General features: G+C 39.7%; 1 protein-coding gene across 8 annotated transcripts in view; it reads right to left on the reverse strand.

Annotated features, from left to right (window-relative positions):
• DMXL2 (Dmx like 2) overlaps positions 1–21,572 on the reverse strand; it is a 153,260-nt gene that overhangs the window by 98,881 nt on the left and 32,807 nt on the right. For 7 of the 8 annotated variants that reach the window (XR_007776179.1, XR_007776180.1, XM_050966857.1 and 4 more), the window contains exons 7-14: positions 20,706–20,884; positions 18,757–18,940; positions 16,752–16,926; positions 14,496–14,735; positions 5,767–6,044; positions 4,868–5,564; positions 1,910–2,031; positions 308–397 (exon numbers count right to left, since the gene is read on the reverse strand). Coding sequence is in view for 6 of the 8 variants with exons in the window: in XM_050966857.1 (XP_050822814.1) it covers positions 308–397; positions 1,910–2,031; positions 4,868–5,564; positions 5,767–6,044; positions 14,496–14,735; positions 16,752–16,926; positions 18,757–18,940; positions 20,706–20,884 (1,965 nt within the window). In the remaining 2 variants the exon portion in view is untranslated. Of the gene's footprint in view, positions 1–307; positions 398–1,909; positions 2,032–4,867; positions 5,565–5,766; positions 6,045–14,495; positions 14,736–16,751; positions 16,927–18,756; positions 18,941–20,705; positions 20,885–21,572 lie in introns of those variants that run through there. The other variant, XM_050966861.1, reaches the window with a different exon arrangement.

The raw sequence follows: 21,572 nt of genomic DNA on the forward strand, positions 1-21,572 counted from the left end.
ACTGTAGCTACATAATCAATATACATGGAAAATGTAGTATACTTTTAACTTTTCTTTGAAACATGGTATATTTATGTTAACATGTTAAGATTAAAAGGAGTTCTCTCAAGATAATTTAATAATGTGGAAACAGAAATAAAGTAATCTTTAATGGGCTTATTAGGATTGGAGAGAGGTCCTCTGTTTTACCTGTTAATTAGCATTACTTTGAAAAAATATTTTATCTTATCAGTATATTAGGTTAATTATCAGCCAAAACGATTAAACACTTTTATATGACACCATTAATGGTCAGCCAGTTATTTACTTGGTTAGTTATTGCATCAAGTTCAATAATGCATCCTGGTCGAGCAGTAGATTGTTGGCTCACAATGTTAAACACTTCCTCAATGAGTTTCTGAAACAGAGCAAAAGGAGGTAATGATTAGTACATTATACATTCAAAGAGTAGCAGCTGCAATTAGCTGAAAATATAATCATGTTAGTTGGATGCTTCTAATTTTCCTTGTAAGCATAAATAGTCATGCTTTTCTTACTGGTTTCATTTTGATATTTTTGAACAATGCAGTATTAAGCATGAAATTAACATTGTTGTGGTACTAGATCAATCCATGTGTATGCCTTAACACTTCTTCGTACATTAATTTTTATGGATACTTTGTGTTCATTGTTCAAGGACTTCTTCTTTCATTATGCCCATTTTTACAATGAGTTATCTTGTTTTATAACACAATGCTGTCCAATCCATTGCTTCATTCCTGCTTAATTTCAGATTTTGTCACTGTGCAGAAAAACAGTAATCTACTGCAAGGCCTGTTTTTGATACATGACTCTGTTCTATGCACAACCTAAACTTTGGTAGGTAGAAAGGAGGGACCTACATTCGAGGCATGTAAAGAGAAGAAAAGGCTGTGAATGGTGGTTCACAAGCTGTCTGGTTTACTGTTTTCAGATCTGACCTATCTTATACCTTTGAAAGGCAAGGAGAGATATGCAGTTAGGACCAGTACCACAGAAATTGTGTTAGCGTGTAGTCTGTGTAGCAGAAAAAAAATAGAGGCTGAACAGAGAGTTTCTCAAGCAGGATAGGAAAGAGCCTGTTTATGGTATTAAAAATGGGGGATGTGACTCTGGTGGAAATGAGGATGTTCATTCTTTGGGGTCTGAACCAAACACGAGAGAACATTTTGGAGTCCAGCGTTTCTGTAGAAAAATTAGAGGAGCCAGGGGATAGGTATATGTTGATACAGCAGTAGCAAACCCAGTCTAGAATGAGACACCCAGTAAATCCTAAAAGTGGCGAGACTGTGTTTGTTGAGAGACCTAGTGAATTCTGCAGGTGGTAGTACAGTTGCCAATTTTGGCTGGATATATTCCTGAAGATGGCATTTTATGACAATCTTTAATTAAAGATTAGTCTTTAATTCCTGGAGACTCCAGGACAACTCTGGATGGTTGGCAACCCACAAGTGATAGGATTGTACATCCTGGGGTAGGGGACCACTAACCCACTCCCTTAATATTTAGGCTCCAAATCCTGAAAATAGGCACATTAGTATGGACAGCTGATCATGCACAGAATCCAAGTCAATGGTTTGTGACGTGGCAACAATTGTCCATACTAGCACATCTGAACTAGGGTGCAGTTTGTAAAGATTTTCTGATTTGGGGCAGGGGATTTATCCGTATCTAGACGAGATGTGATAAATCAATCCCCGATAGGTCAATCTCTACCCGCTAATCTAGCGGGTAGTGAAGACCTGCCCTAAGTAAAAATTACATGACATCACATGGAGGTGCACAAAATTTGGCAGCTATGAGTAAAGTGAAGCTTTTGGAACAAAACTAATATGTTAAACTTTTGCCTTTTACATTTCAAGTCTCTCAGATAAGCTCTATGTAAACTTACAGAACATTCAGGGTCAGACAATTCATCTAGCAGTTTTCGTGCATCTACCACTGCTTGATACAGCCTCAGGTTTTTGCCATCAGATGCTACAAAGCAAGCACTAGCAGAATTGCAGTATGTACCTGAGTCAAAAAACCAAAAACACATTTTAGAATATAAACAGATTATGATACCATTTCCCCGGAATTACTGGTTGAAGTAACATTATGTAGTCAATTACAATCTATTTTATTGCATGAAATTATATTTAATTTTCAGACAAGAATTGTTGAAATATTGGCAAAAGTTATGAAAATATTTAAGTTAAAATACGATACTTCAATATTACATTAATCTCACTTCTTAATCTACATTTTATAATACATTTTAGTTATATAAAAATCTAAGTAGACACAAAATCCAGGAGCATAATTAACACAAATGAATGTTTATAAATAAACAAATCTTTGCAATGAGCAAAGATCAATATGTATTATCTAGCTGAATTATATCTTCCTATTATGTCCATGACCTGGAAAATATGAACTCCTAATGTTAAAAGCAGCAACAAAGGGGAAGAGGAGAAACTATCCACACAGTACAAATGTATACATTCAAGCGACCTGTAATAGTCTGTGTCCTTTTGGCTTCTCTACAATGTATAAAATAGATCTGCTGCAATAGATTTAGTTTTGTTTTTCAATTAATTTTTTGCTTAGCTTCCTACATTAGAAATATCAGGTCATGACTCAGCTCTTTTTGGCTGGAGAACGCCTTAAAGAACTGAAGAACTTAATGAGATTATGACAGCAGAGAAGACTGAAACCTGATCAGGAAGGGCTATTTAATCAGAACGTTAAACATTTGGGGAGGGGCTTGTTGTTTTTGTTAAAATCTATTTAACTTGAACTTTTGAAAAAAACTCTTTTTCTTGAGTCCTTTAGCAAAAATATGGAGGAAGCTTTTGCCGTTTACTTTGCAGTTCATTTTTAAGGTCTGGGAAGCTGAGAAGAAAAAAAAAAACAACAAAAAACTCAGCTACCAAATGATCCAATATTCTTTAGTTACAGTTTTAAGAAATATGCTTACGCATATCAGTGTTGTGATTCAGTAATTAGTGTTTAGCATTTTAAAGCTTAGTCTGAACACTGTTATTGAATTTAATATGTACATAGTTTAATACTATACATTTGCTATGCAGAAGAAACTTTCCAGCACAGTATGCAAAGACTACAGATATGGCACAGTAAAGTTGTTTATGATATTTTGGAAGGTAAAAACTGAGTGACTGAAAAGGTTTACAAATATTTATATGGAAGATTTTCTTGGTCGTAATATCAGAAAACACTAAAATTAAATCCAAGAATTAAAGAATTTATTAAACCTGATGCTCTAGTGCAGCGTTTCCCAAACTTGGGACGCCGCTTGTGTAGGGAAAGCTCCTGGCAGGCCGGACCGGTTTGTTTACCTGCTGCATCTGCAGGTATGGCTGATCGCGGCTCCCAGTGGCCGTGGTTTGCTGCTCCAGGCCAATGGGAGCTGCTGGAAGTGGCGCGGGATGAGGGACATATTGGCTGTCACTTCAAGCAGCTCCCATTGGCCTGGAGTAGCGAACCGCGGCCAATAGGAGCAGCGATCAGCCAGACCTGCAGACAGGGCAGGTAAACAAACTGCCCGGCCCGCCAGGGGCTTTCCCTACATAAGCGGCGTCCCAAGTTTGGGAAACACTCCTCTAGTGTCATAGCATAAAACTATGACCTACCATAATGGTGTGTCCCCCCTAACCTCCAACATCAATCCTCTGCCCCCTCCAAAACTTTGAATTCAGCATTAAAAAGTCAATGTATCTGATTATTAAACTTATTCAGCTTTAGAAACAGGCTTCTTCAAAACAAAAAAAAGTGCAAAGAAGTCTGTTATATATGAAAGCTCCCAACATGGAGGACATTATGTATTTTCTGGAAAGGTTGAGCAGGTTTAAGTCTCAGTTTAAAAATATTCCCTATATAGGAGGATACAATTATGATAAAGATGTCGGCACTGTCAGAGACATTTTGCCATTTATATGTGCCCTGTCACTCACATTCATAGTTTGTTAGTTCGCTTTCATCTAGTTCCATGTCAGAGGACTATATCTAAGCAAACTAATGAACTGCTAATGCACAGCAGCGGATCAAATTCAACAAATCCTTTGTGAGGACCCTGTGCATGTTAACAGTTTATTTTGCTTTGATCTAGTCTCATTTCAAAGAGAACAAGCTGTTAATGCGTGGTAGCTGCCAATTTTTGTTGCTGTGATCACATGATGAAATTATCTATATTTTACCTTGGCTGTGCCATGAATTATGGCACAATTTTACCATGACAAAAATCTTATCCATACCTATATATTATAAAAGTGATGATTTAAAACAATTTGATTGCTGGAGTATATAGTAAATCAATTTTGCAACTATGTTCTTAAATCAAAAAAGTTAAGTGTTATTTTTCTTCCCTAATAGGTTAGCTGAAGTTAGCACTTTGAAGGAAGCTCCCAGAAGCTGGACAGATCAGGTCTCATCTCTTTCATGAATTCATTCCGCTTAAAGCCCGAAGTTTTGAGTTAGTTTACAATAAAGATAACCTTTTTCCAAACGACAGTGGGAGATATTACATCAACTGTTCTAACAATGTGTTACTATCTATACAACATTTTAAGTTTCCTATTTTAGTACAAGGTATGCTTCGATAACACAAGTCAATCAATTAACCAAAAAAATGTGTTTTACTTTAATGATGTGTTCAAAGCAATGGGAGTTTCTTGAAAAAAAAAACAAGGAAAGATAATGAAATTATATAATGTATAATGAAACAGATAATGCCTAGAATAATGTAATAATTAGTATACACTACTAAAATAAATTATAAATATTTGGTTCAAACAGATTACATTTCATTGTTATGTAAAAAAAAAAAAAAAAAAAGGTACAACACTCTCACCAAGACAATAGCTGGGAATAAGAGTTGGAAGCCAGGCCACGTTAGAGAAGGCAGAGATGTGAAGTGAGTTAATTCGAGCCAATTCAGATACTCCTCCAGTGTATGACAAAGGTCCAATGGGGTCTACACGCCACAGAATCAGCTCACTGTAGATTGCATTTGGGTCATGGAATGTACAAGTTGCTGCATTTCTCAGATGTTGCCTAGAAGAACCTTTTAAATGTTTAATAGGATCCATTAGTTTGCTTAATCTATCACAGTCCCGTGGATGATCTGATTCGGGAGTTAACAGAGCATTATGATGAGAAGATGTTAATAACAAAGGTAAAACAGAATGGCAAGCCAGGTCATTGAGATGAAATCGGTGACCACAGTACCTAAATTTATGTGATACAGTAAGCACAGTGGTAAAAGCAGATTTATCAGCAAAAGTAACTGCCCACTGGTTTAGGGATCCATCTATATGTTTGGAAACCATCATTACGATAGGAGCCAATATATTCACATTTGGGCTACCCTGGGAAGAGCTTGGTCCATTAATTCCTAGAGTGCTATCTGGAATGTTAGTTGTCTTCTGATGCACAGCGCTACTGCCATCTTTTGTAGAGGTAGTGCAAGCATACATCATAATGTTTTTACTAAGAGAGCTGGCATCTCCTGATGGAAATGCAACAGGAATCCGAGAAGAAAATGAAACCTAAAAAAAAAAAAAGCACAAAATAATGAAAAGTTTAGTTAAAATATAACATTTTAAACTCAAGCCCACCATAAACATTAATGTGTTTTGTTTTAGATTACATTTGTTTAAAGATTAAATGAATATTTACATACGTTTCAATAACAAGTGTACTGTGAATATCTGTTAAAATAAGAAATAATTAAGTTTTCCAGTACTGTACCTGAACTTGTCTAAAGACTCCTGGATTGTACTCATCCAAATATTTCACATGCCACACTAAAAAGGTACCATCAATGGGGTGGATAGTAAAAAGCATGTCTGGATTCCTATTCCATTCAGTAAGAAGCATTTCAATTTTCCGATCTAACAGAACTGTAGGAAGTGCCATACACAGGCTGGCTGATGGAGATGTTTTGGGGCTCCCCTCTCTGCCTCCATCTTCATGTTCTGAAGAGCCTGTACCTGTTCCTGTCTCAGATTCTCTATCTATAGATAATTCTGAAACAGATAAACACAAAACTACCTTATACTACAGCAGAAACTTCCTTGCCATAATTTATAAACAAAACAAAAAACTTTATTTAAAAAAATCAACTAAGGTGCTAAATAACAATGTTTATCACACTGAATGCCTTTTGGGAGGTAGAAACTGTCTTTTTGTTCTTTGTTTGTACAATGTCTAGCACAACAGGGTAATGGGTTTATGATTGAGTTTGCTAGGCATTAATGAAAAATCATCATCTACAAAACCCCCACACACAGAGGTCCCAAATTAATATGATCCCTTCAGATAAGGTGATTGTGATGAGATGTGCGGTATTTTACCGTTGATAGGGAAAAGGTACTGTGTGCATATAGTAAGAATTGTGATGCCCTTAACTACTTATTTCCTTGCGTGTAAGCACCTGGGTTTTATAAATGACGTGATAGGTCAGGCTGCTGTCACAAATTAACCTTACTTGGTTTTTGAAATAAAGATTTTTGGTTTTAGAGTTTCCCAGGTGATTTTCCTCCTTTAGCTTGTGCAGCTAAAAAGAGATACTTTTTTTGAAATTTTAAATAAATGGAAGTAGCACCAGACAACTAAATTAAAGGTGCTGACCAAACTAATAATGGCTCCTTCCTTAATTCACAGTGCACCTGACCAAATACACTTTCTTATTATGTGTCTAAGTTAACTACAGCACAGATGAACAGTGCAGCCTTCATTCATTTGGAATAGTGATAAAAAGCATAAGAAGTCTAAAGACTTTAATTGGTAAATGTTAGGAAATATCAACTTTACCATCTCTCCCCTCACTCTGCCCCCCACAACCAATGAAAAAATATTTCCACTGAAACTAACAAATTTTGAAAAGGCAAAGTTAAGAAAAAAGAAAAATTAAGAGAAATTTAGAGTCCAACCTTAATGTGCATAAAACATGTTGTAGCACTAGCATTAACAGACCCAGAAGAGTGACACCATTTAGGTAGTTTAATTTTTTGAATCTCAACCTCTCTCTCATGCCTCTATTCCATGTTGGAATATAGGGTCTTCACCGCAGCCTTCCACCTTTAGCCGGTCTCCTGCTGCAGTCTTAGGCCTGGTCTACACTACGAGGTTAGGTCGAAATGAGCCGCGTTAGGTCAATTTTATATTGAATGCGTCTACACAACCAACCCCGTTCCACCGACCTAAAGGGCCCTTAAAACCTACCGCTGTACTTCTCCCCGACAAGGGGAGTAGCGCTAAAATCGATCTTCCTGGGTCTAATTTGGGGTAGCGTAGACGCAGCACTGATGCCCACATGAGATACTTCTCACAATAGATTGTGCGGATACTCAAAATATGGCCATGCCTTCTCTGCTAGGCTCCTCAGGCTTTGCTTCCCCTCAGAGAGGTTCAAAAATGCATCCAGAGACAGGGCCATATTACAACCCAGGTCATCTGCATAGGGTCCCAGCTAGCTGAGTCATGTGATGCCATCAGAATTGCAGTGTTTGTTTTTTTTAAATGTTTCAAGCCTTCATGGTTGCAAAGAATAGCTGGAAAAGTGAACGGTGTATAACTGATGTATGTCTGAGCCTGCATATGGCCTCCAGCAAATGGAAGAGCCAAGAAGTCAACTGACTCTCGCAGCTTTGAGGGGGTTGGTCTGAATGGGATGTGTGGTCTGCATGCACTGCTGGGTCTGACAGAATTGGCTCCATGTGATGGGGTGTATCAACCCCAAATTGGACAAAGAGTGTTAATTGAAGCCTGAGAGCTTATTAGCCCCACCTTGTTACACCTAACAGCTGTGCCAGGCTCAGGGAGTAATTAAAAGGAAGGAGTTCAGTGCAATTTGGGTGGAAGGGAGAATTTAGGAGAGATATGGTTTGGAGTCCCCTCTCTGCAGGAAGGGCCTGACAGAAACCAGGCAGAGGAAGAACTGTGAGACAAGCTAAGGAACAGAGTTAGGTCCTGTGGTAGGCCTTGAAAAAGGCTCAAGATGCCTGGGAGGGAGCCCTGTTGGTTGGTGTTTTGCAGAAGGACAGAGAACTGAGGAGAACCTAAGGCTATGTCTACACTCCAGTTTATGCCAGCATAATTTGTGTCCGTCAGGGGTGGGAATAAACCACCCCCGAGGGACATAAATTATGCTGATATAAGCACTTGTGTGCATAGCGCTATGCTGGCAGGAGACCTTCTCCCACCGATGTAGCTTTTGCCACTCGCAGAGTTCATTCTCCCGTCAGCATAGAGTGTGTCTACACCACACACACTGCAGCTGCACAGATGTATAAGTACAGCTACGCTACTATACATATAGACATGGCTGAAAACTGACTAAAAGTTTAACTGGGAGGGGCAGAGGTTGCTTACATTGTATGTCCATTTCATTTTGTTGTTCGTTTGTTTTAATTTTGCTGAAGGACTCCAGGAAAAGCCCTGTGAGCCACTACTGTTCTGGAAGAGAAGAAACTGAAGAGGAGTCTAGGAGGGGTGTAAGATGTTGTGCTGATTGCCATTATTTTGTTGGACACTATTTGTTTTGGACACTGAAACCCCCAAAAGGGTATAACTATAGTGTGGCATGGCTGGAGGGCCCAGTCACCCTGGTACCCAACTGCTGAAGTCTTGAAGAAGATGGCGAGAGAGTTGCTGAAATGCCATCCAATGTAACAAGGGGGTGCTCTGGAATGGTAGGTTGATGACGCTCCCTCTCGGTGGGGTTCAGATGTACCGCTGGGCTTTGTTCCTTTCCTAGCTGGCTTTTTAGCTCCATGAGGGGAAGAAGTGGTGGTGTTCTCAAGCATCATCCATTCATGGCAGCAAAATGAAATGTTACTTTCAGAACATTAGGCAGAAATTCATAATATGCTTGTCCCTCTCCTCTCTGACAACGGTGAAACCACCTTCTTTTTCCCCTTTTCCAAGCTAATTGGGGTTAGGTCACCAGATCAGTCCTTTTCTTGCTCCTAGTCCAACGCTCACTCCATATCCACTCCATCCTGCTGTACACAGTCTATCCACTATTTTGTTAGCTGTCCTTCTCTGACCACAAACTTAAATCTCAATTGCCTCCTGTACAGAATTCCCTTTGTTCATCATTCACACATCTAAACCATCTCAGCTTCCTATCTTGCAGCTTCTCTCTTATACCACAAACCTTTGTCTCACTTCTTATAACATCATTCTGCATTTGGTCCAGCAACATCACCCCTTCACTGCCCTCAAACATCTCATTTCCATGGTTTCAGGTTTTCTCAAGTGCCTCTCTTTGGCTGCCCACCTCTCTGATTCATGTTGCCATGGCTTTGTATAATTGTCCCTTAAGTAGTCTGAGTATCCATTTATCATAAAACATTCCACATATCTTGTGCCATTACATCAGTGGTGGAACAAGGAACAATATTAAGATATGAAATACCACTGGGCATCGGAGTTAACGCCAGTGGTGTTAACATGGGTCAGTTCACACCTCCCAGAGATACTCTTACAGGGTGTGTGCATCTGCATACTCAGGCAGACATTGCTGCACTGCCCTTACTTCACATTTTCAAGATTGTCTTCACAACTATATGGGGGATAGCCTTAGTATTTTATTTATGAAAGCTGAGATTCTGAGAAACTAGATGGGATGGCCCTAATGACACAATGTGAAGCAGTCCATTTCATATCTTAGGCCTGATCTACACTATGCGTTCAAACCGATTTTAGCAGCGTTAAACCAATTTAACCCTGCACCCGTCCACACAACGAGGCCCTTTATATCGATGTAAAGGGCTCTTTAAACCGATTTCTGTACTCCTCCCAGACGAGAGGAGTAGCACTGAAATTGGTATTGCCATGTCGGATTAGGGTTAGCGTGGCTGCAAATCGACAGTATTGGCCTCCAAGTGGTATCCCACATTGCACCATTGTGACTGCTCTGGAAATCCATCTGAACTCGGATGCACTGGCCAGGTAGACAGGAAAAACCCTGCGAACTCTTGAATTTCATTTCCTGTTTGGCCAGCATGGAGAGCTCACCAGCACAGGTGACCACGCAGAGCTCATCAGCACAGGTAACAATGCAGTCTCCTGAGAATTGAAAAAGAGCTCCAGCATGGACCGCACGGGAGATACTGGATCTGATCACTGTATGGGGAGACGATTCCGTGCTAACAGAACTCCGTTCCAAAAGACGAAATGAAAAAACATTTGAAAACATTTCCAAGGCCATGATGCAGAGAGGTCATACCAGGGACTCAGTACAGTGCCGTGTGAAAGTTAAGAAGCTCAGACAAGCCTACCAGAAAACCAAAGAAGCAAACGGAAGGTCTGGGGCAGGGTCGAAAATATGCTGCTTCTATGCTGAGCTGTATGCAATTCTAGGGGGGTCCGCCACCAGTACCCCACCCCCATCTGTGGATTCCAAGGTGGGGGTGGTAATCTCAGCCATGGCTGAGGATTCTGCGGATGGGGAAGATGAGGAGGAGGAAGAGGAGGCCGAGCTTGCAGAGACCACACAGCACTCCATTCTCCCCAACAGCCAGGAGCTTTTTCTCACCCTGACGGAATTACCCTCCCAAGCCACTATCCCACACAATGAAGCCATGGTAGGGACCTCTGGTGATTGTACCTTTTGAAAATATAAAACATAGTTTAAAACCAAGCGTTTAATGATTAATTTGCCCTGAGGACTTGGGATGCATTCGCGGCCAGTACAGTTATTGGAAAAGTCTGTTAACATGTCTGGTGATGGAGCGGAAATCCCTCAGGGACATCTCCATGAAGCTCTCCTGGAGGTACCCCAAAAGCCTTTGCAGAAGGTTTCTCGGCAGGGCAGCCTTATTCCGTCCTCCATGGTAGGACACTTGACCACGCCATGCATGTAGCAAGTAATCTGGTATCATTGCATGACAAAGCCTAGCTGCGTATGGTTCTGGTGTTTGCTAGCATTCAAGCAACATCCGTTCTTTATCTCGCTGTGTCATCCTCAGGAGAGTGATATCGTTCATGGTAACCTAGTTGAAATTCAGGAATTTAATTAAGGGGACAGAGATGGTTGGGCTGTTTGCCTGTGGCTTAAAAGAAATCCTTCCCTGCATTTAGCCAAGCAGGGGGAAAGGGGGGCGTGATTGGCGCTGAGCTTTTTCGCGTTTGGCTAGCAGGTGGGGGGAGGGGTAAAGCATTTGGCTAGCGGTGGGGGGAGGGGTAAAGCGATCATCCCAAAGAATTGGATGGGGGGGTGGTTTCTGCTGCTGCATATTAACAGGAAAGAAGCAGCACTGAACGGGCTTTACTTGGTATTTGGGAAAGGAGGGCACTGTGTATACGAAGGCTGCAGAAGCTGAAAGACAATGGCTTACCATGGACGCATGCAAGCTGAATTCTGCTGCCCGGACCTGTGTCCGTGATCTGTAACACCAGAGCCGCAGGCACTCAACATTAAGATGCATAATGTGACCTTGTAGTGAAATCACATGTGCTATGTAAGGTGAATAATGTTGTTCACCGTGAAAGAGTATAAGCATTGTTCTGTAAAATGTATCTTTTAAAATATTTCTCTCCCTTTTTCCCTCCCTCATGCAGCTGGAAATTTTTCAAGCTTCTTTACTCCATCCCGAAGGCGGTGGAAAAAAAAGACGCGAGATGAAATGTTCTTGGAAATCATGGAAGTGACCCGCAATGAAAGAGCTCATCTGAATGAGTGGAAGGACGTGGTATCAAATTACAGGAAAGATGCCAGTGAACATGAGGACAGGAGGGACGCTTGAGATGAGAGGTGGTGGCAAGAAGATCAGAGGAGGCATGACGCAACGCTGGGGCTGCTGCGTGATCAAACTGACATGCTCCAGCGTCTGGTGGAGCTTCAGGAACAGCAGCAGGATCACAAAGTGCCGCTGCACCCCCTGTGTAACCATCCTCACCCATCACCATGTTCCATATCCTCCTCACCCAGAGATGTAAGAACGCGTGGGGGAAGGCTTCGTGCATCCGCCCTCTCCACCCCAGTGGACAGCCCAACCAAAAGGCTGTCATTATTTTGAAATTTTTTTAGTGAGCTTTTCCTTCCCTCCTATCCTCCTCCCAAACCACACTCAGGCTACCTTGTCAGTTCTCTTCCTCTTTTTAAAATTAAGTAATAGAGAATACATGGTTTTTAAAAGAGAGTGACTTTATTTCCTTAAGCAAGCTGTAATCAAAGGGGGAGGGTAGGTGGTTTACAGGGAATGAGTCAATCAAGGGGCGGGGGAGGGGTTCATCAGGGAGAAACAAACACAACAATCACACTGTACCCTGGCCAGTGATGAAACTGGTTTTCAAAGCTTCTCTGATGCACACCGCTTCCTGGTGTGCTCTTCTAATCGCCCTGGTGTCTGGCTGCGCGTAATCAGCGGCCAGGTGATTTGCCTCAGCCTCCCACCCCGCCATAAAGGTCTCCCCCTTACTCTCACAGAGACTGGGGAGCACATAGCAAGCAGCAATAATAAAGGGGACATTCGTTTGGCTGAGGTCTGAGCGAGTCAGTAATGTGCGCCAGTGGGCCTTTAAACGGCCAGATGCACAGTCTACCACCATTCTGCACTTGCTCAGCCTGTAGTTGAACAACTCCTGACTACTGTCCATGCTGCCTGTGTATGGCTTCATGAGCCATGGCATCAAGGGGTAGGCTGGGTCCCCCAGGACAACGACAGGCATTTCAACATCCCCAACTCTTATTCTCTGCTCTGGGAAGTAATTCCCTTGCTGCAGCCATTTAAACAGAGTAGTGTTCCTGAAGACGCGAGCGTCATGAACGCTTCCCAGCCATCCAATGTGGATGTTCGTGAAATGTCCCTTGCGATCCACCAGTGCTTGCAGCACCAGGGAAAAGTACCCTTTGCGGTTTATGTACTGGGTCCCCTGGTGCTCCGGTGCCAAGACAGGGATATGGGTTCCATCTATCGCCCCACCACAGTTAGGGAATTCCATTGCAGCAAAGCCATCCACTATGACCTGCACATTTCCCAGAGTCACTATCTTTCGTAGCAGCAGCTTAATGATCACTTTGGCTACTTGCATCACAGCAGCCCCCACAGTAGATTTTCCCACTTCAAATTGATTCCCGACTGATCGGTAGCTGTCTGGCATTGCAAGCTTCCAGAGGGCTATTGCCACTCGCTTCTCAACTGTGAGGGCTACTCTCATCTTGGTATTCTGGCGTTTTAGGGCAGGGGAGAGCAAGTCACAAAGTTCCACGAAAGTGCCCTTAATGCATGCGAAAGTTTCGCAGCCACTGGGAATCATCCCAAATCTGCAAAACTATGCGGTCCCACCAGTCTGTGCTTGTTTCCCGGGCCAAAAATCGGCGTTCAATGGCTAGAACCTGCCCCAATACCATCAGGATCTCCAAAGCGCAGGGGCCGCGGTTTGAGAGAATTCTGTGTCCATGTCCTCATCACTCCCGTCGCTGCGCTGCCATAGCCGCCTCCTCCTCGCCTGGTTTTGCAGGTCCCAGTTCAGCATAGACTGCACGATAATGCATGGAGGTGTTTACAACGTCCATGATTGCTGTCTTGAGCTGAGCAGGGTCCATGCTTGTTGTGCTATGGTGTTTGCACAGTTCACCCAGGAAAAAAGGCGTGAAATGTTTGTCTGCTGCTTTCACGGAGGGAGGGGTGAGGCTGTACCCAGAACCACCCGCGACAATGTTTTTTGCCCCATCAGACACTGGGATCTCAACCCAGAATTCCAAGGGGCGAGGGAGACTGCGGGAACTATGGGATAGCTATGGGATAGCTACCCACAGTGCAACACTCTGGAAATCAACACTAGCCTCGGTACATGGACGCACACTGCCGAATTAATATGCTTAGTGTGGCCGCGTGCACTCGACTTTATACAATCTCTTTTAAAAAACGGTTTCTGTAAAATCGGAAATAATCCTGTAGTGTAGACATACCCTTGGTTACCATTACCAACTTACTTCCATTTTGCTTGCTCACATTTGGCTATAATTTGTACTTATCTTCTCTTTTGCATATAGTAAAAGGAATGATCCAAAATTAGCAACCTTTTATTATTGTTTGTAAATGCCACTCTCTCTAGGCTAAGGAAAGAGATTAATATACATTAATAACAAGCAGACATTTTAAAGCTGGAAAATGCATATTTGAAGTTAAATATATAATTTTCTCAGTGAGAATCTAAATGGATGTAAGAGAATAATCAACCACTGATATGCAAACAGACATACAATAATGTTCAGTATAAATCTCTTAATATAAAATCTAGGTTTTTCATTATAATCTATAAAAAATGGAGTCTTCGCAACCTTCTGAAAGAGAGACTGTTAAACCTTTCATGCAAGAGATTATTGTGCCCACTAGTGGTTGCAGCTACAGCACATGAAACCTAAACTATAAATGCCTATATTTGTGATGTGTGACATCATATATGCACTATGTTTGCCAGAGTAATTCTAATGTAGACATTATAAAATAACCTGGATTACCAACCATGATCTAGTTTCATATGTAAGCCTCTCTCTTTCTCCTCCATTTCCTCGTCCTCCTCTTCACCATCAGCATCAACAGCATCTTGTTCTGGTTGTTGTTCAGCAAGTTTTCTTAACTGCTGCAGAAATACTTCAATTGAGGATGTAAAATTAAATTCTTTATTATTCAGCCAATGAACCACAAAGCCTCCATTTCCTTCGTCTACATTAAAAGCTGTCCCAGCTAACACTGACGGAATATCTGTGGAAATAAAATTTAATTTAAAAAATCCCCACCAAAACCACAACATAAGTAAATGTAAATTAGCTATCTAAAATACAGAACTTTATAAATTTACACCTGTAAGCTAAAACAAGTTATACACACAAGACAGCAGATAATTTACAGATACTAATGGAAATGGGTTGTTATAAGCTGAAGAATGAAAATTAGCTTCATTCCATAAACAAAAACCAGTTGCAATAACAAAAGTTAAGGTTCTCTACATGAAAAACATTGGAGTTATGTATAAAATTATTCACAAAACCTAACCATTTAAAGACAAATGTAATAAATCTTATGCTGCACACAAACATTCTTACCAAATATTAATCATAACATAGCCCTAACTCTGATCAATTATTCTTAAAACGTATTTTTGTTATTTTGTTTTCATATCTACATGTTTCTTTTAGGGATACCGTCAAATGGAAAATATTCAGTTAATATATTTATCAACTGACAATTTTTCAGTATCATACTTATGTGCTCTCTGAAATTAATGGAATAATGCTGTATGTGTAGTTTAGTAAAAAAGCATATAATATTAATTGGTAAAATTATACATATATTGCTGACTTGCATTTGAGACTCAATGTGCTACATTAACTTTTATAATTTCTTTTTCAAAATGCTTTTGTTTTGTATTTATAGTTTGAGATTATGGGTGTAAGAATATACTGTATTTTGGGTCAGAGTAAAGGTTGTTGTGGTTGAGATTAAATATGCATTTCTTTACACTTGACAAGAACAATCTCTTTGTTTATTATGTGGACAGTGTATAATTTATGGCCTTAGCTATTTATATCCTTTAAGTGCTACGGTTTTGTAAATATGATAAATGACTACATTGCTATTAGTTAACAACTTCTTTAATTAAAAAAAGCTTGTTTTGGGAAGTTCATGGGGTTTTGTTAATGCTTTATTTTTAAAATTGTGTGTAGTTAGAGACTCCTATTTTACAAATTTTCAAATAGGATAAGACGTATCACCAGATGGAAGGAGGGAGTCGTGGCTGGCTAAAGACTTGTTCAGAACTCTCTCATTCAATGTACACCACTGAGGATGCACATGTTCCATGGGTACCTATGTTAGGCTGCGTTTGTGTGTGGTCATGGCTATCTTCAGAAGTGCTCAAAAACTATAGTAAATTGAAGTATCAGACCTAAAGACCAGAACCAATGTCACTTTATTCCACTGCTAAAGACAAACTCGATAGGCCACAGTGCCTCCCAGGCATGTCCCTAAACCTCTGTGCATGTTTCTCCCAAAGCACCTATCATTATCATACCTAAAGGTTCATCTGCACTGGAGCTGGAGGTGAAATTCCCAGCTTGGGCAGACATACCTGCACTAGATCTGATTGAACAGGGGAGCTAAACATAGCAGTGTAGCCAAGGGTGCACAGGCGGCAGGACAGGTTTGCCACCCCAAGTATGCACCTAGGGTTGCAGACAGGATTGTACACAGGGCGGCTAGCTTGTCCTGCTACCCATGTGGCTGTATCTACACTTCTATTTTTAGCACACTAGCTCGATCACAATTAGCAAACGTACATCTACCTGAGCTGGAAATTACACTCCAGTGTCAGTGTGAACATACTCTAAGTGTAACTTATTGCTTATTAAAATGTTAAGAGATCTGCAAAGGACCCTCCCCACCAAACCTAAGAACAAACCAAACTTGAGTTTGTGCCTTTTTTTGGTTCTTTATTATGTACAAAGATGACCCAAAAGTTTTGTTTTTCAACCTTAAAAAAAAGATGGGGGGAGAGTGTTTAGTTTTTACATTAGAAATTCAGGTGCTGTCTGTCCTGCAAGACTCTATGATGATTAGAGACTAGTGAAATGACATCTTTGCTCTGGACAGTACTCAAGAAAGCAGATCAAATCATGAACACTACGCAAACACCATCTCCCTACCATTTCCATTTTGGATAAATTATTATTGGGCATCTTAAAAAAAAAAAAAAAAAAAAAAAAAAAAGAGTATTTTCACCTGTGGTAGGGTTGATGCTTGCTGCTATATGAAAGTGACAGAGTGTATTAGCATGATGTGAAATATGATGACGAACTTCATGCGAGCCCTGTTGATCAGGCAATAAATCTGTGTGGGTAATAAGAACTGAAGATCTTCTTTGTCCTTTTCTCATATTTTTCAAGTGGTGAAGTGTCTGAAGTAAAGAGAAAAATCACATTCAAATCTAAAAGAAAACAATGCATTGTGAAGTTGATTCATGAGAATATATCTATGTAAATCCTAAAACTTTTATGGTTTCCTAAAACCTAAGATGTGACGATCCTGCATGCAGATTGTTTGACGTTGTTAAACTGTGCACTTTTTTTTTCTGATCAAAGCCACATTTGAAAGCCTTCAAGTCTCTGCTCCAGTTAAAAAAGTATTTTGTGACAGCATTTGTATAGAGACAGGGCAGTAACAACTTTTGTTTACCAACAGAGTAAGCATGTCTTAGTATGAAAGCAGCTGTCATTCCAAAAGTTGTCACAGCTATTAGTCTGATAAAGCAATGGATCTCATCCTTTTCAGACTACTGTACCCCTTTCAGGAGTCTGATTTGTCTTGTGTACCCCAAGTTTCACCTCACTTAAAAACTCAGATTTTGGCTTCAGCCCCACACAGTGGGACTTGCACTTCACCCCCACGTGGCTTCAGCTTTCTGCTCTGGGCCCCAGCGAGTCTAATGCTGGCCCTTGTGACCCCATTAAAACGAACTCACAATCCTCTTTGGGGTTGCAACCCACCGTTTGAGAACTGCTGAAAATATAGAATAGTATAAACAAGTTATTGGCTGAATGAAATTTTATAGTTTCTACTTATTTCACTAGTGCTTTTTATGCAGCTTATTGTAAAACTAGGCAAAACTTCTGGATGAGTTGATGTATCCCTTCGAAGACCTCTGAGTAACCTTATGGATACATGTACCACTGGTTGAGAACCACTGTGATAATGGATCCTTGAGGCAATGACCTTCCAGAGGCATCATACTTTGTAACACACTTTGGATTTGTATTATTTTTGTATTACTGTACATAATCTTCACACTTGTCTTGATTAATTCATAAAATCCTTCAGCTTTCAGGAGTTGCACAAATATAACTGAGACCATAATTTAAAGACAATGGCTTCTAAAAGTTCAACTGAGGGCATAATTTGTCCTGCTACATATTTGCTACTGGTGATATGCCAGAAGGGAAGAGCCCAGTATGATTTTCATAGCCCAGGATGAGTTTTCAAAACTGGTAGTTTATTCCCTCTAAACTAAAAATTTGATACAGGTAACACTGAGACTTGAAACGCCACAATGCCATCTTTGCAAAAACATTTTTCAAAGCAGAACAGCCCTTTAAAGACATTAACCAAACCAAATCACGTAGAGACCAAAAGAAAAGGTTTGTATTCATGGCATACATTTTACCTGGAGAAAGCTGAAAAATCTCCCCAGTACTGAAACTGTCTTCTTAGTAAGCAATGCAATGAAAACCAAATGAGCTGGAAATTTTATATTTTTTAAAGAATAAATCTCAATTATATGCTACTATTTAACCTTATTAAGGGGTAAATAATATTTTCCCTACATGCATCCAAGAGAATGTTTCAATGCTCGGTTTCCATGGATGTTTTCACAACTATGTAATCTCATTCTCCAACCAGAATGAAACCACTAATTACTGTGCAGTATTTAACATCATCTGCTCTTAACAACTCTACACTCAGCTGAGGAGGAAGCAGATTCATTCAATTTCTCATCTGAGTCTTAAGAGTTTTATTCTCAGGCCTACAAATATAAATTGTCTCTCTTCTTGAGTTATCTGTTGTAAACTGCGTATGTGAAAGAACTCTGACTGTTACATTCTGATCTACTGTATACTAAAAGCTAGACTGCATGTGGTTTCAGTTTTCCAAATCCCTGAAAAATTTTACATACCCAAAATGTTAACTACTGAAATAAAAATTAATTAGCAACATAAATATTTAACAGTACCTCTAGAGCATGCTGTATTCTGTCTTTTCGCCTTCCAGAATGCAACAGGCTGCTGCTACTGCTGGAAGTGCTAGTCTCACAGATCTGCTCACCCAGAAGACTATCCTCTGGTAATAAAGTCTCTGCCCACAGCCGACAGATACCATCATGGCATGAAGTAAGTAACACATTACAGACAGACCCCCTGAAAATAAACACGTCAGGGTTACCTCATGTAACTAAACGAAGTACAGTTACACAACTGAAAATATAAAAACATACAAGTGTTAGGGAGCTATGTTCTGCTTCTTGGAAGGTTCTTGGAACTGAAACGTGTTTATAATAGTGGTAACAATTTAAATATCCTAGCTAACAGCAAATTATAGATTACCAACAAAAGTGCACCTGATAGTAACATTAATGCAGATGAATTAACTGAACACGACTGTAAGCAAGTTTATAGTTACAGTTATAATTAACTGGTTTGTTGGGTTGTGTAAAGTATGAGCATGTACATTGCACCACTACAGGAGTGAAAATGAAATCCTAAGCTACTATATTTATCATGTCTGCTTTAGAAAGGAGTTAGTTAATTAACAACAATTTACACGGATTTTCCTTCCAATGCCATAGTAACATTTCCTGAAGAAAAGATTTATACTTGTGCTTCCTACACTTAACAATGTACTATAGTTTAGATCAGATTTTATAGCACTACTGATGTCAACAGACTTCTTGCTTGAGTAAGTATTCACCAATGTAATAAGGGTTGCATAACTTCACCCTTCAAAATACCATCCTCCCTCTGTAATAGTTGATAACATTTTAACACATACAGTAGTTACCATAAAAAAAAAAGCAACCTTTTTAATGGTGACCACTCTAAAACAAGTCATGGAGCTATATTCCCCATCCCTCTTGGCTGCAATGTCAACTTAATATTTAGGGCCCTGAATTCAGGTCCTAGAAAGTAAGTGAAGAAATTCATTCTAAAATATTTTGAAATGTAATTTAAGATCTACATTTAAAATCTATATATAGTTTCTTATAATTTTATAAGGGTTATAAAATACCATGACTTCAGCTCTGGCTACTTTGTGCCCTTTTGGTGCCCAGGTGGTCCAGGACTGGCAGAACAAAAGGTGGCTTGACGTTAATATTGCACATCTTCGCAACACCCTTCCTCCCCTGCCCCCACACACAACTGATGCAACTAAGGAGCTAGCCTGACAGCTTTTCATCTCTCTTTATTAGATCTTCTTACATTTGTATGCAATTCTGTGACTGACAGTGGTTGTCTAAACAGTCGGAAACCTACAATCATGGTTCGCTACTATTTGAAATGTATAGAAAAGTTGATACTTTTCAAATAGTAGTAAGAGGTTGCTAAAGGGTGACCTATGCCCCAGTCCTGCCAATACTTATACACATGCTTATCTTGAAGCATACAAGTAGTCCCAATGAAGTCAATGGGACTACGCACAAGTTTAAAGTGCAGAGAGAGACCACAGTAACTTGAACTCAGGTCTTGTCACATCTTAATAAATTACAGGTGAGATGTACATAAGTATTTGCAGAATTGGAGACCTACAATTCAATGAAAATGTGTGTTAGTTTCAAAAGAAGTAGGGAAAATACTAGATGATTGAATTAAATAACTATCGTAACAAACAGAAGCTGAAATTATATGTGCACATCCTTAAGCATTACATCTTCAGTATAATACATAAATATATTTAAACTATCAAAGAAAAAGGCCAAAATTTAAACTTGGATGTTTAAAATTAAGGTGCCTAAATATAGATGCAGGTACAATAATGGACATGGTCTAATTTAGAAATGTGCCCAAAAAGTGAATGAGAAACCACTGAAAATGAAGCTATTTTCATTCATATACCTATTTAAGAGTCTAATTTGAAGCACCCAGGCTTGAAAATTTTGATCAAAATTCCTCACAGGAACTTTCTAACCTGGGCATGTACTTGCTAGTGTTACGCCATGAAAATCCTGTCACCGCTCGAGGATGTGCCAAATAAACAAAGGAAAAGTGAACAAGTGCTGAGCTTTTTTTCTTTTCTTCACTCTCCCGTGGTAGAAGAGATGACTTCCACCCAGTCATTGGATACCATACCTTTAAGAGACAATCATCCTGGGAAAATAAACAAAAATATACATAGGATGAATGGGCTACAAGTACAAATGTCACAAAAAGTATGGATGAAGTTATGTTGGTGGTGTACATCTAATGACATAGTTAATTAAAACCAAGTTGAAATGTTGATATAGCATCACCACCAATACCTAGAGGAAACTTATTAAAAATGTACATTTTTAATGTGTGTGGAGAATTAATTTACAGTAGCCTATTCAATTTCATTTTTTAAAATTACCAAACGTTATATAACACAGTACGATGATATGGTGGACAGCATATATCAAAACTGCATGAGCAAAAAAATGACTGCCAGCTTATTTGTGATCAATCATTTGAATGTGCACAGGAAACTAATGTAATGTCTAACAGAAGGAAAGATCTAGCTGGTGTAATTCACCAATTTTACACCAACTAAGAATCAGATCCTACATACATAGCACTATACATTCAGAGTTCCTTACCTAGTAAGAAATACTCTAAGACAGACAAAATAAGATGTGGCACACAATTAAGGTAAGAGGGAGAGAGAACAAAGGAAAACTAATTTCTATTAGATGTTAATTTTATAAAGGGTTTGGAGGACAGTGAAGGCAGTTGTAGCACAAACAGAAGAAGACAGCCAAATATAGGTATAGTATGAATGAAGGCCTAAAAATGACAATGAAAGAAACATGAAGAGAGC

The sequence above is a fragment of the Gopherus flavomarginatus genome, chromosome 9 (assembly GCF_025201925.1).
Source record: "Gopherus flavomarginatus isolate rGopFla2 chromosome 9, rGopFla2.mat.asm, whole genome shotgun sequence".
Lineage (NCBI taxonomy): Eukaryota > Metazoa > Chordata > Testudines > Testudinidae > Gopherus > Gopherus flavomarginatus.